Source organism: Phlebotomus papatasi, chromosome 2 (assembly GCF_024763615.1).
Source record: "Phlebotomus papatasi isolate M1 chromosome 2, Ppap_2.1, whole genome shotgun sequence".
Classification (NCBI taxonomy): domain Eukaryota; kingdom Metazoa; phylum Arthropoda; class Insecta; order Diptera; family Psychodidae; genus Phlebotomus; species Phlebotomus papatasi.
Genome location: NC_077223.1, coordinates 71018669 through 71031638, shown reverse-complemented (window position 1 = coordinate 71031638; position 12970 = coordinate 71018669). Strand labels below are relative to the sequence as shown.

The 12970-nt window shown below is 36.6% G+C and overlaps 1 protein-coding gene across 1 annotated transcript in view; it reads right to left on the bottom strand.

Moving 5' to 3' along the window:
* LOC129801024 (uncharacterized) overlaps positions 1 to 12970 on the bottom strand; it is a 120486-nt gene that overhangs the window by 88378 nt on the left and 19138 nt on the right. The window contains exon 2 of the mRNA XM_055845780.1: positions 1259 to 5114. Coding sequence (XP_055701755.1) covers positions 1259 to 5054 — 3796 coding nt within the window. The 5' untranslated portion in view covers positions 5055 to 5114. The remainder of the gene's footprint in view (positions 1 to 1258; positions 5115 to 12970) is intronic.

Below are 12970 nucleotides of genomic sequence, written 5' to 3'. Positions count from 1 at the left end.
AGGAGAGCTTTTTCGAAAATGCGATTCTGTAGCCGTGACATTGCCATTTCAGGTCACGTGGCATTGTCAGAAGTCACATATTTGAGATTTCTGGCAATTCAAATGACAATCAATTTTGTTAAACAAATCAACCAAGACGCACTGTATTTTCATAAAATCATCAAGTAAAGGGATTTCATTAAAAATTCAATGAATTGTATTTTCGAACTCATATGATATTACAAAAAAGCTCGAATGGCATTGTCAGGTTTCGAACTCACGCGTGACAATACCACGACAATTACAGAATTCCCCTACAGGGTATGCAATTGACAGTTTCATTCCACCGCCATTGATATACGTGGCAAAATCCAATCCTTAATTCGGTCCTACCACTCAGATCTTGCCGATGAGGGCTAAAATAGTTCCTAAATCTGAGTGTTAATTAATGGCTCAACGCTGGGCCCCCTTACCCTGTGTCAGACGGGTGCTTTCTTATAAGAGTTAAATTGTAAAAAGTAGATACTATTTTTTAACTGCTGATCGCTAGTGCTCTTCTCTTAATCAGTTGAATTTTTTGAAGAAAAATCCAGAAGTTTTTTTTAGCGTAAAAGAAATGCGATTATTGCAAAGAGAAGTACATCAAATTCTGTTGATTTCCGACACTTAATTTTTATAACTGAAAATGTATCAAGTTCTATCTTCGTAGTTTACTTATAAGGAACACAATAAATTCTAACCTAAAAACTTTTCATGCTGTTGCAAGTTTCACAAATTGCAATTTGACCAGAATAAGTTTAAAAAAAATATAATTCTAAAATGGTTTACTCAAACATATTTAGAATTTTAACCATTTAAAATCATTTTTCTTGTTTTAGGTTACCTCCAACATAACCTCACATTTCCAAATAACCTCTCTAGTAAATAAGAGAATGATGATAGCAAACAAAAAAAAAATAGGAAGTGATAGGACTAAGAACTATATTCCAAAAACAATACAACTATAACTGATTAGAAATTACATACAGAAATTAACTCAATTTAATCTACAGTCAGTGGTGAGAATAATTATAGATTCAATTGCTATAAAATAAAGGCGCAAAAATTCTAAATAATAAATTTGATATTAGCTGTTTGGGAGATACTCCCAGAATTATAAAAATATCATTCCAATTCTATACTTGTTGATCCCATAATTATTTCCATCACTGTGCAGATGAGCTGATTACACTTCCACGCTGTTTTTGGCGTGTGAGACTCAAAGTGGCGCTCTCAAATTAAATCACTATAAATGCAATTAGTAAGACAATAGCGGCTAAAATGGCTAAATAGGTGATGACATCGTAATTAGCGAGTCCAAAAGTGCAAGCCACAATAATGTGTTGTGGTGCAATGAGGCTTCCCTGACAATCTTTGCCACGTGCACTGTGGGATGCCCTACAGTTGGAGGAACTATTACTGGGATTTCGCGCTCTCTCCGTCTCCTTCCCATTCATTTTCACCACCCCATCTGATTCTGAGTCAACAGGTTGTGGATCCTCTGTGGATTCCACATTCCCAGTTTCATCTGGTGACTCATGAATTGTCTCAAATTGTGTCACTGTAACATTTCGCCGACAGACACTCGAATTACCTGTTGTTGCACCCGATTCCGGAAGCTGATTGAGACTCTGACTGGACTGACTGATGCCAAAGATCATTGCCAATTCCTCCGATGAATTGTACTGAGACTCATCATCCATACAAGGTGGAGTGAGCTCTAGCGGAGGCGATGGCGAATCCACAGTTGTCTGTTGCACAAAATGCGGAGTTTTCCTTTCAACAATCTCCTCCTCCACCGGTGACGAATACGGTGTCTTGTCTGAATCCACTTGATCAACACTCTCCTCAACTTTGGCCTCCTCTTCCTCCGTCACCTTTTCCCGGATTAATTTTGTTAGGTCACTGAATGTAGCGTTAGACTTTGCTGCAGCTTCAGGAACTGATTCTGAACATTCTTTCATCATTCTCTCAATATCTTCCTCCATTTGTTTCTGCTTCTTTACTTTTTTCTCCTTAATTTCCTCTTGGACCACATCTTTAACTTCCTCTTTAATCTCTTCTGTTTTTCCTACTATTTCCGGATTGAGATTATCATAGTCAGGTCCCTGAGTATCTTCCTCCTTGAGAATTTTTAGCTGTTCCATGGCCTTTTCTGTCAAAGCACTCAATTTCTTTGCATCTGGCTGAAGATCTTCCATTAAACTCTCCATTTTTGGCGGATTTTTCTCCTCAGAAACTTTTGGGGTAACTTCAGTTGTCTTTACCACTTCCTTCAGAATTTTCTCACATCCTGCCACAGCTGCAGAAACTTCATTGATATCATGTATTAATTTTTCATCTTTTAGCATCTTCTTAGGCGTATCCTGAACAACATCTTTGAGCATCCTCTCACACGCTTTGACAGCCTTCGAAGCCTCCCCAATTTCATGTAGCAATCGACTGCTCTGCAGGACTTTTTCTGGAGATTCCAACTTCTTTACATCGTGCACTACACCCTTTAGAATCTCCTCACAGAGTCTAGCTGCCCTGGAAACTTCCTCAATATCCTCCTCTTTTTTCTCCCTCTCAAGATCTACCTTTGGCTGGTCAGAAGATGAAAATTCACTTCCGGACTTTGCTTCACGGCGCAATACCATCAAATCTCTACCTAATTTTTCACTTGTAATTTTTGCTTCTCTCGCTAGAGCATTCAATGCATCCTCCATCTCAGTATCCTGCAGTTTTTTCACATCCGGACTCACACTCTTCCTGATGGACGGGATTGGTGGTTTACTGGCTGCAGTTGTAGGTGAGAGAGTGTTCAATGTTGAAGGTAGATTGAACACTGCTCCATTTTTGTAATTTGTCGGACGGCAAGGAGTTGGTTTACGCAAAACAAACACCGTCGAAGGCACATCTTCATCACTGACATCGGTTAGATGTATAGCTGGCTTTCTGTCCAGAGCCAGGTAATCTTCAATCCTCCCACCCGAAGGTTTAGCTGCATCCCTCTGGATGAGATTGTAAATATTCGCAGACATTGTCCTAGTAGGCCGATTTTTTTGCTTTGGAACAACATAATGTTCAGATTTCTTTCCATTAGTCGTGTCTTTCCGGAGATTCCGATACGCCAGATCATCAGAAACTAGATCAGGTGACTTTTTGGGTGATTTCCTATCACCAGGCGGAGCAAATTTGAGGTAATCTGTCCCTGGTGAGGGTGGAATAGGTCCCATGGGGATTCCAAATGGCGTAGGTTCGATTACTTTAGGTATACTATTTGCATGTTTTAAATTCCTATAAGCCACATCATCTTTGACAATGTCTGGTTCTCCTTGATTCTCGTCCTCATCATCATCATCATAGTCAGCTGCACGGATTTTTGAAAAGTCCGGAGGAGTAGGAATATCCCTCCTTTCTGCTCGATCCAGTAGACTTTCATCACCCAATTTGAGACTCTTGTAGATCTCTTCGAGTTCATTAATGGCCTCCTCGAGATTGGCAGACTTCCGTCCGGCTGAAGCTGAGCTACTATTCCTGGCCGGTGGTTCAGGTGGAATTCTTCGGGGGAAGGATTGCGTAACCACAGTAGCTGTCATCTCCAGGGGCTTCATCCTCTGTCCACTGATATTCTTTGCCACATGCTGCTCATACTTATTCCCATAGTGATTGGGCAAGGAACTCACCCTATTGCGATTGTCATCGAGAAAATCTACAATTTGTGGCACAGGCACGTCATATCGATAGGATTTAGGTTTGAGAACTTTTGGCTTAAGAAGAGGAGCCTCTTGACTGCGATTCCTCGATGCATCCTCATCAATTCTCCTCCAAAAATCCGTAGCACTCTGAGTTTGACTCAAGCGCATTTCATCCCTGATTTTGCCTGCATTCCCGTACAATCCAGAAGTATCGGACACCAATTGAATCGGTCGACGGGATCTTGGTGCGGAATCCGTCAAGTACTTGTAGGATCCCATTGATAGTGTCTCCATGTTATTATTTTTATCATTGGTCAGTCCATTTGGGTCCCTTCGTGTGATAAAACGCCTACAGACTGGCCCATTGTCCGCCGGCTGCACAGAAGCCGGACGCCTTGGAGCTACTTGTGGTACATTGAGCCTATTGTCACTGACACACCTCTCACCCATCTCCGTCCACACGGGTTCCGGCACGGCGGGTCGGTCAAAGGCATACGAGATTGGACGTGATTCCACATAGACATTGAGCCGCCTCTGTGGATCTCGCGGTGGTGGTAATGGCGGGGGACTCTTGAGGTGTGTCTCCGGTGAAATGCGATTCATCGAGTTGTCATAGCTGAAGCTGCGTCGATCAGCGCTCACTTTCGCCAAATTTACCGGTCTGGCTGGCGCTTCAGGCGGCACAATGAGGCCATTGCTGAGGAATCTCACCGGAGGTACGTGAGTGAGACTCGAGGAGCTCTGTAAACTCGCCTGATGACGCACATGATTCATTGGCGGAGTGTCAATGGACTGAGAACTGTACATTATCGGCTGTGTCTTCCATCTCCCACCATAAATCGTCTGATTGGGACTTGATCCCTCTTCATCCCTTGATCGCCTCTTCAAGTACCTCTCCGTCCTCGCTGACCGTGATTTCCTATTTCCCGTGGATCCGCCACTTTGATTTGTCAAACTATCATCACTACGAAAACGACAAATTCCACTGGATTGTAGTGAATTATAACTGAGATTCTCATCACTCGATGACTCTCCATTTTCACCCTTTGGACCACTTCTCCTATGTCCCTTCAGCCTTCGATCCAGCGATCCCGTCTGCTGAACCGGAAGCATCTTCTCCACCGATTCCCTACGCACATTTGGCGGTACAACAATATGATCAAATGCCCCAATTAATTTACTCGATCGCTTCCTCTTATCCTTGCTCTTGCGTTTCTGTGGTGAAAATCCCGCCTTTCTATCCTCCTCCGAACTCGATTCCGATTCCAAATCCTTCTTCTTTCGCCGAAAAAAACCACCAAGTGACCACTTGCGATTTTTCGTGGCGCCATTTGATAAAATTTCTGTTCCTTCCATACTCTTTACTGGCAACCCCGATGCCGGATGACTCCTCCACGGTGATGATGTCTGAACAGTCTACAAGAGAAACAAAAAGTTAGTGATTTCACTTACGTCATAAATCTCAACTAAGAGAGAAAAAAAAAACTACAGCAAAACTATAAAATTCTTCGCTACTGATTTCTCACATTGCATCTTCCTCATTAATAATCCATTTGACAATAATTGCAGCATATTTTCTTCTGACTTTCTCTCTCTCTTCTGAAAGTCTTTTCTTATTCCAACTTTTGAAATATACACTCTTACTGAGAATTTTATTATTAGACCAAGAGACATGGTTAAATTAGTCTCTAAAATGCATATTTCCCCATTCTCCCATCTTCATTTTCTAAAAACAAAGATTTATGATGAGAAATAATTTAAAGAGAAAATTATTGAAAATATAAATATTTTCTAATAAATACCTTTCCTGACAACATTCTTCTACCTGTGCTGCATTCCTCAATTTTTTTTTTGTTTATCAAAAGAAACGTCATAGAACTTTTAACTTTTGTGGCAAGTGAAGAAAAAAAAATGTGTAAAAATTTAGATAAATATTTTCTCCTGATAACAACTTGTTCAAGTCATTGGACCGGATATGAAATCAATGGGCTTTTTGGGACCATTGAAAATACAATTGTTTGCTTACAGAGCACTCTATTTGAAATTCTCAGAAATGCAATTATGGGGTTTTAGATGGAAAATGTTAGAGCATTCAAATATTTATGTTAAATGTTTAAATAACAAAATTGCAACCAATAGGAAACTATAGTAACGAATGAGATTAAATAAAATTAGCTATTGTCTAACTGTGTTATCACACTTGCTTGCCCATTAAAATTTTAATATGATTCACATTAATTGTTGCTGGTGAGAGTCCAAATGTGTAATTTGTGTGTTTGAATCATTTGATATTCAAAATTTGATCTATTTGTTGATAAAGAGGTAGACTTGGCCCGCAAAATTTGGACATAAATTGATTTATAGCATTAATGCGAAAAATTAATGTGATTTTCTCTTTAATTTTTTAATGTGAAAAATATTTATGCTTTAGGTAAATTTAAACTTATTTTTGCAGGCCAAATCCACATCTTTTTCAATAAATAGAAAAACCGCAAATATTAAGTGACTCAAAGACACAAATAACATATTTGGATGCTCACAAGCGACAATTAATGTGAATCACATTAAAATTTTAATGTTGCAAGTGTGATAACGCCGTAAGGATTTGTTCTTATAAAGGTGAATAGGGTAAAGTGATACAAGTTGGACATAGTGTTACAACACTGAGAAAAATCCGAAAAAGTTAAAGTAACATTCCGGAAATGTTAATTTTACCCTGCAGTATTGATACAAAATCGGTATAAATATTACCCTTTTTAGGTATATTGGGGGTTAAAGTTACCCTTTTTCATGTTAATTTTACCCTTAAAAAGGTGTAAAATTAACATTAAAAATGTTGATATATTTTTACACCTAAAAAGTGTTAGTTATGAGGAAAAAAGTTAATCGCACCCTCTTTTTTTTCTCAGTGAAGTTGGACAATCCGTCGGTACAAGTTGGACATGGCTTTTTTCTTGATAAATACAGTACAAAATTTAGTTTTAAGCACAAGGAACCAACTTATAAAACTAAAGCATTAAAAATATACAAATAAAAATGAAGTGCTAAATTTATCAAGAAAAAAAACACTGTCCAAATTGTACCATTGCATTGTCCAACTTGTACCACTTTACCCTAATTAATTGTTTACATCTAGACACCGAATGTCAGCAATATTAAATTTAATAAAAATTTTATAATATAACTATTTTATTCGCAGAGAATCCTAATTGCAGATAAATAAATCCAGTTAGAACAATTGTACATTGAGGATTCTGTAAATTAAATTTCGAATCAAAAATAAATCAAATCACTCCTTGCAAAATACAAGGGACCAATTTATACGAGGAACAATACAATTTATATGAACCAACATCGAAAAAATCGTAACTCTCACATTCTTTTTTTCAAAATATGTTTTTTTTCTGAATTGACTCCTTGTCATTCTAATTTCTGAATGATGGGCAAATCTGTTTCACAAAAATATGAACAATAAATCCATTTTGTAGTCCTTTACTTAAAAAAAGTTATGCTAATCAATCATAAAATAATAGAATTTTGAAAATTTATCGAAATACGAAAATAGGTGACTTATGTTATCTGAAAATTTATTAAGGGGGGAGTGTCAATTAAAAGACCAAAACATAGCTGTTTTTTCACTTTTATTTTTGCAGGAGAAAGAAACGACCAAGCTGTCGCATCATAGAGCGAGTGCTCTACTGCTTGACCCATTGAGCGCCCTTTTACAAGTGCGTTAAAATCTTTAGGTTGCAAAAAATACGTTTTTTCCTTCCATTTTTTCCTTTCTTTTCCGATCTTGCCGGCCCAGACAATAATTATCACTATCCTCACTATTTACAATTTTGAGATTAATCATACAGTTTCTTATCACATGTTTTCCCGTCGAACAGTCAATGAAATATTTTCTCGAACATAGGGGAATGTTGGCATGGTTAGCACAGAGTGAACCTTCAAACAACGCAAATTTTCTCTTTGTTTGCAAAGACCTAGTTCGTCATTTCTTAGCCATAAGATAGTTAATTATTAAGCTCATGAAACAAGGTGAGAAATTGTAAGTCAGCTCTATGCAAACAAAGGGAAAATTCGCATCGTTTAAAGGTTCGCTCTGTGCGAACTATGCCTACATTCCCCTATAAGTACAAGAATGTAAAGTCCGTGAAAAGAAGTAATATTATTGTTTCCTATCACACTCCTTTCTAAAATAAGAAAATCCAATTTCAATGGACTAACTTTACCTTACCTACTGAACTTTCTTGTAACTATGTTAAGAAAGATAAGTCAACAATATTTTTATATACATATTTACAAAAAAAAACAGTGATAATCCCAAATAAGCTTATGGTACCTGAGATTCTTTACAGGTGACCTCGAAATGCATGCAACTCGGGGTGCTTGCAACTCGGAATGCGTGAAAATTCGATTGTGAGTTGAATTTTTGGGGGTAAAGAATCGCGTCGAGTAAACTGTTCTTGTCGGTCAAAATGGATAAAATTGGCTCGACGTGATTCTTTACGCATTCCGAGTTGCAAACACCCCGAATTGCATGCATTTCGAGGTCACCTGTAAAGAATCTCAGCTACCATAAGCTTATCTGGGCTTATCACTGGTCATTTTCTTTGTTAAATAGTTTGAGTGGGAAAGACCAACAAGAATTAAAAAAAAAATTATAAAAAGAAATAATGATTCACGTGAAACTATCCCATCCTTTATTGCAGCCACAAATATCTATATGAAAATTCTGTTATAATTCTGGCGGGCGCAAGGAGGGCTACTGTCGATCCCATTTCTAACAACAATTCAGCGGTTTTCTCACTAGAGGTTTTTTTTAACCCAGTTCCTTAGGGTTACAAAATCCCAAATATCAACCAAATTTATTACTTTTTCAGAATCTAATAGGTAATTTTATTTTTCCAAAAAATCTTAATTGATAATAAATTAGAGTAGATGAGTCATATAAAGCTAAAGCGGTCTTCAGACCAGAGCTTTAGCCTAGTTCCCGAAGGTCTCAGAATCCTGAATGGCGATCAATTTTATTTCTTTTTAAGAATCTAATAGGTCATTCGTCCTTAATAGTCCAATTCTAGATTAAATTTTCCAAAATATCTTGACTTTCAAGAAATTATAGCAGTTAAGCCATATGGCTGTGACTTAGGTGTGAAACCCGTATAAAACTTAGATCTGAAGCCCGTATTACAGTTTGTCTCATTTGTCTAAAAAGTTCGCAAAAAGCATTATTAAACGGTAGAATTTTAAGAAAATGGTCTCAAGCTGAATATTCGGTCCCAAAGCAAATAAAACTTTAAACATCGGTTAAAATTAAAAGGGTTCCCTGAACCTGAATTTTATCTTAAAAAATCCTTTTCAACAAACCAAAGCACCTGCTCACAAAGGCGTTTCGGCAATATCGACATGCAGATGATTCATATATTCGAATTACAAATTTTTTGGTTATCCGTCGAAATCGCTAGATTTGACTTCCAGCGACTTCTCTTTGTCCAGAAATGTAAAGAAATTCCTCCGTTTCAATCAAATGAAGAAGCAATAGCAGCTTTAGAAGTATATTTTGAAAAAATTTCCGGAAACATACTTCTGCAATGGTTTAGGATTATTTGAGAGGAATTGAGTCAAGAGCATTGAAGTTATAGAAGATTAGCAATGGTTATCAATTATGATCAAGTTACTTGATCATAGTTGATAACTATAATTGATAACTTTATGTGAATGCGGACAGCAACAAACTGTAAAGCATTTCTACAGCTGTCCGACATGTCCGACAAGTTGTACCTACAACAATATTTTAAATGCAAATTAATGACAATGCTCTAGACGTGGTCCAATTCTGGGCTAAAACTGTGTGATGTTTCGACACGATGAAGAAGAATTATGATCAAGTAATGATTCTTTCATGTCTTTTACGCAAACTTTTCTGACACCCTGTAGGGGAAAGTACTCTCCCTTCGAACATTCATGCCTTCGAATAATGTGAATTTTCTTTAAGTTTTCCTAAGAGATTTAAACATTTCTATTAAATATTAGCTAACTTATTATCAATTATTTATAATTATGCGACAATCATATGAAAATCTCTTAAGAAAAGTAAAAGAAAATCACAGTATTCGAAGGCATGAACATTCTAAGGGAGAGTACTTTCCCCTATAATGATTCTTTGAGAAAGCAGGTCCTTTGTTCCCTTCGCAATCATCCTCAATTGCCTTTAGATTGAAGAACAGGAATCACATGGTCCTAGCCATAAAAAAAGTTCTTACTTGTATAGACCTTTATTTGACTTCATCGATTCCCTTGAAGCAATTATTGGTAAAACCTTAAAAAATTGAAATAAAACTCTACAAGAGGTATTTGAGTATATTCTTGATCCTATGATCTTGTATCGCTTTCTTTGATAGATGGTAGGGGTTGGAAAATTCTTTTTCCGCCAGAATCATAAGAGTATTAACATATTACACATATTACGCATTCTTGATACGAAATAAGGAAGAATTTCTTATTTACAAATACCTAAGTTTTTCTACCCAAAAAACTGGCCAAAATAAAGTATTTTTCGTTTAAACGAGAAGAATTTTTCAATTATGAAAAAAAGACATACTAAATAAATTTAAGATTTTGGTCTCTTAGAGTGGGAGAAACTTGAACTTCTTGATTGTAAACTTGTCTAGATAAAAAATATATTTTGTGTTAAAATTCTAATAAAAGCCCCCCATTTGCTCCAACACTGTTTGATTTACTTTACAATTTACATAGAGTAATCCTATAACACTTTGCGCACTCTCTATGGCAGTAATTTTATTTGCACACTCTTTGAGATAAGAAATAGTTGACTTTTTGTTCTGTACTTCCCCCCTCTTGCATTTGAGGCTAAATATCTATATGCCTCCAAGAATGTATCGCTATCGTGCTAATTGTAGCATTTGAGAAATTATCGAGAAGCCACAGCTACTCAGCATTCTTTTCCACCTCCCTGAAGCATAAAAACGCCATTGAGAAGAGTCATCGAGAGGTGTATTATAGAGAACTCATAGGAAACTTATTCATATAAACATATGCAATTTTTGCAGTACCTCATTAGGCGAAACAAATTTTTCATATACACCAAAGATATATCTTACAGAGATTGAGTGTCTCTCTCTTTCTCAAATCAAAATAACTAAAAAATTTAAAATGCCATATTGGCGAGTTGAGCAACTCTCCCAATGGAGAGACATTCCTCCAAGTCACAGAAATTATGCAATATTTATTCCACACTGTGCGATGGGAAAATGATGAAATTATCGAGTTATTGCTGTATATCTCATTAATAACAATATCATTATGATTAATATGCAGACAACTTTGACTGTTACCAACTAACTGGATCAACTTTCTTTTCTCTTCCTTCACCATTGCACCCCATTATATGTATATATAATATGGCCACAAGGAAGGATGGAGAAATAAGAGTGAATTGGAGAGGAAATAAATTGAACAACTCCTTTTGCAATAAAACAGAGTGGTTTTCTCACTTGATCTGTCCGCTTCAAATTGAGAATTCAACTCAAAATAAATTTTATTGAACACAAGTGGCGGGAAATTTATCAACTTTACATATGGCCCCAAATGTCTTCCTACTTCAAAATTATTGCACTTTTTAACTTCAAAATTAGTAATTTCCTCTTTTGCAAAACAGCAATATAATAACCACATCGAAATCGCAATTAATTTATCCTCGGAACTTTAAAATTTAATTGCCATAGTTTATCGCGATATGGGATCGAAGCCACATTCCATAAATGGGGTTTTTTTGAGCGTGAAAAAAAAGAAGCCCCACTATTAGTATTATTTTCAATGTCGGCTCTTCTGGAGCACCAACTGCCAACTCCATTAAAAGTTTCCTTCGCCCAGACACTTCCCTCCAAAACATCAAAATAATATCGAGAATAGAAACAAGCAAAATGCACTTTGCGTGTCTGAATCGATCAAGAGGCAAATGGTGCTTCGGTGCAAAATTTTCAACTGTTGAAAACTGACCTCAAAGAATAACAAAATACAAAAAGGAAAAATCATCAGAGAAAATATCATTTTCTATATACAATCTACTTCCTCTAGTATTTCATATGCCTCTTCCCACTTATGCTCTATTTTGTAGGTTTTGTTGCAAAAGTCTTCCGTTTGGAGTTTAAAGTGAAAAAAAAGAAGAAAAATAAACCATATAGCAAGAGTTTTCGTGCTAAAATCGCGATGGTAAATTAATTCGCAGCCAATTTTCCCTTTTCATATTTCTTCGTCTTTTTTTGCCATAAATATACCATTTGGTGTGTCTAGTCCCATTATCTGCATCAAGAAGAATCAACAACAAAAAAAATGTTGCACAGAGAACATGCCGACAAAAAGAGGAGCATTTAATTCGCACAAATTGGCAAAATAGGGAGCTCTCAAAGAGCACATGTTTTAAACACACAACACCGCACTTATAAGAAAACTTTCATTGGCGAAAAGAGTGAATTGGAAAACTTTCTCTGAGGGGTTAATAAATAAAAACACTGTCCACGTTGGATGTTGATTATTAAATGTTGTGTATAAAAATATGTAAAAAAGAGCCTCGTTTCAATGGCCCCAAGGCAATTCATTCGTTTATTCATGTGTATCTCTTTTTTTTCCATACCGCCACCCAAGGGTTTCTCACTCTTGCGACATTGCCCGCAGTGGATATATGATTCAAGATTATTGAATTTCATGGTGAGATTTCAGTTTTACACTTTTCTGGAAATTTTTGCGCACTTTTAGGAAGCTAAATTTCAGTCTGCAAGTTGTATTGCTCAAACGGACGTAGGGTTGCCAATATCGAAGATACCCTTAAAATCAGTTGAGTTTTATTGAATTCTATGATGAAAGGACTCAAAGAAAGTCGAAACTTTACATTGAACAAGTGCTTTTCCCTCTACCACTGCACTGTTAAACCAACTACATCCCCAAAAAATTGCACGTGGCAACCCTAAATCATTTGAGTTTGATATTGAATATTAAAATAAGAGGAAGTAAATTTTGCCCAATTTGGTTTCGTAAAGAATACAAGTCGTTGCTTCCATTAATTTTAATTAGCACAACTATAATTATAAAGAATCTCAGATATGACTCAATGATTCAAGGAACTATTCTGCTTCCTGCCAGGTACTCTCGCGTATCGCCTTAGTTACTACACTTAAACCAAAAGTAAGTGAATTGAATAGTTTCTTTTGGCACGATGACCAGTAAAAATAAATAGAACAACACCAAATCCA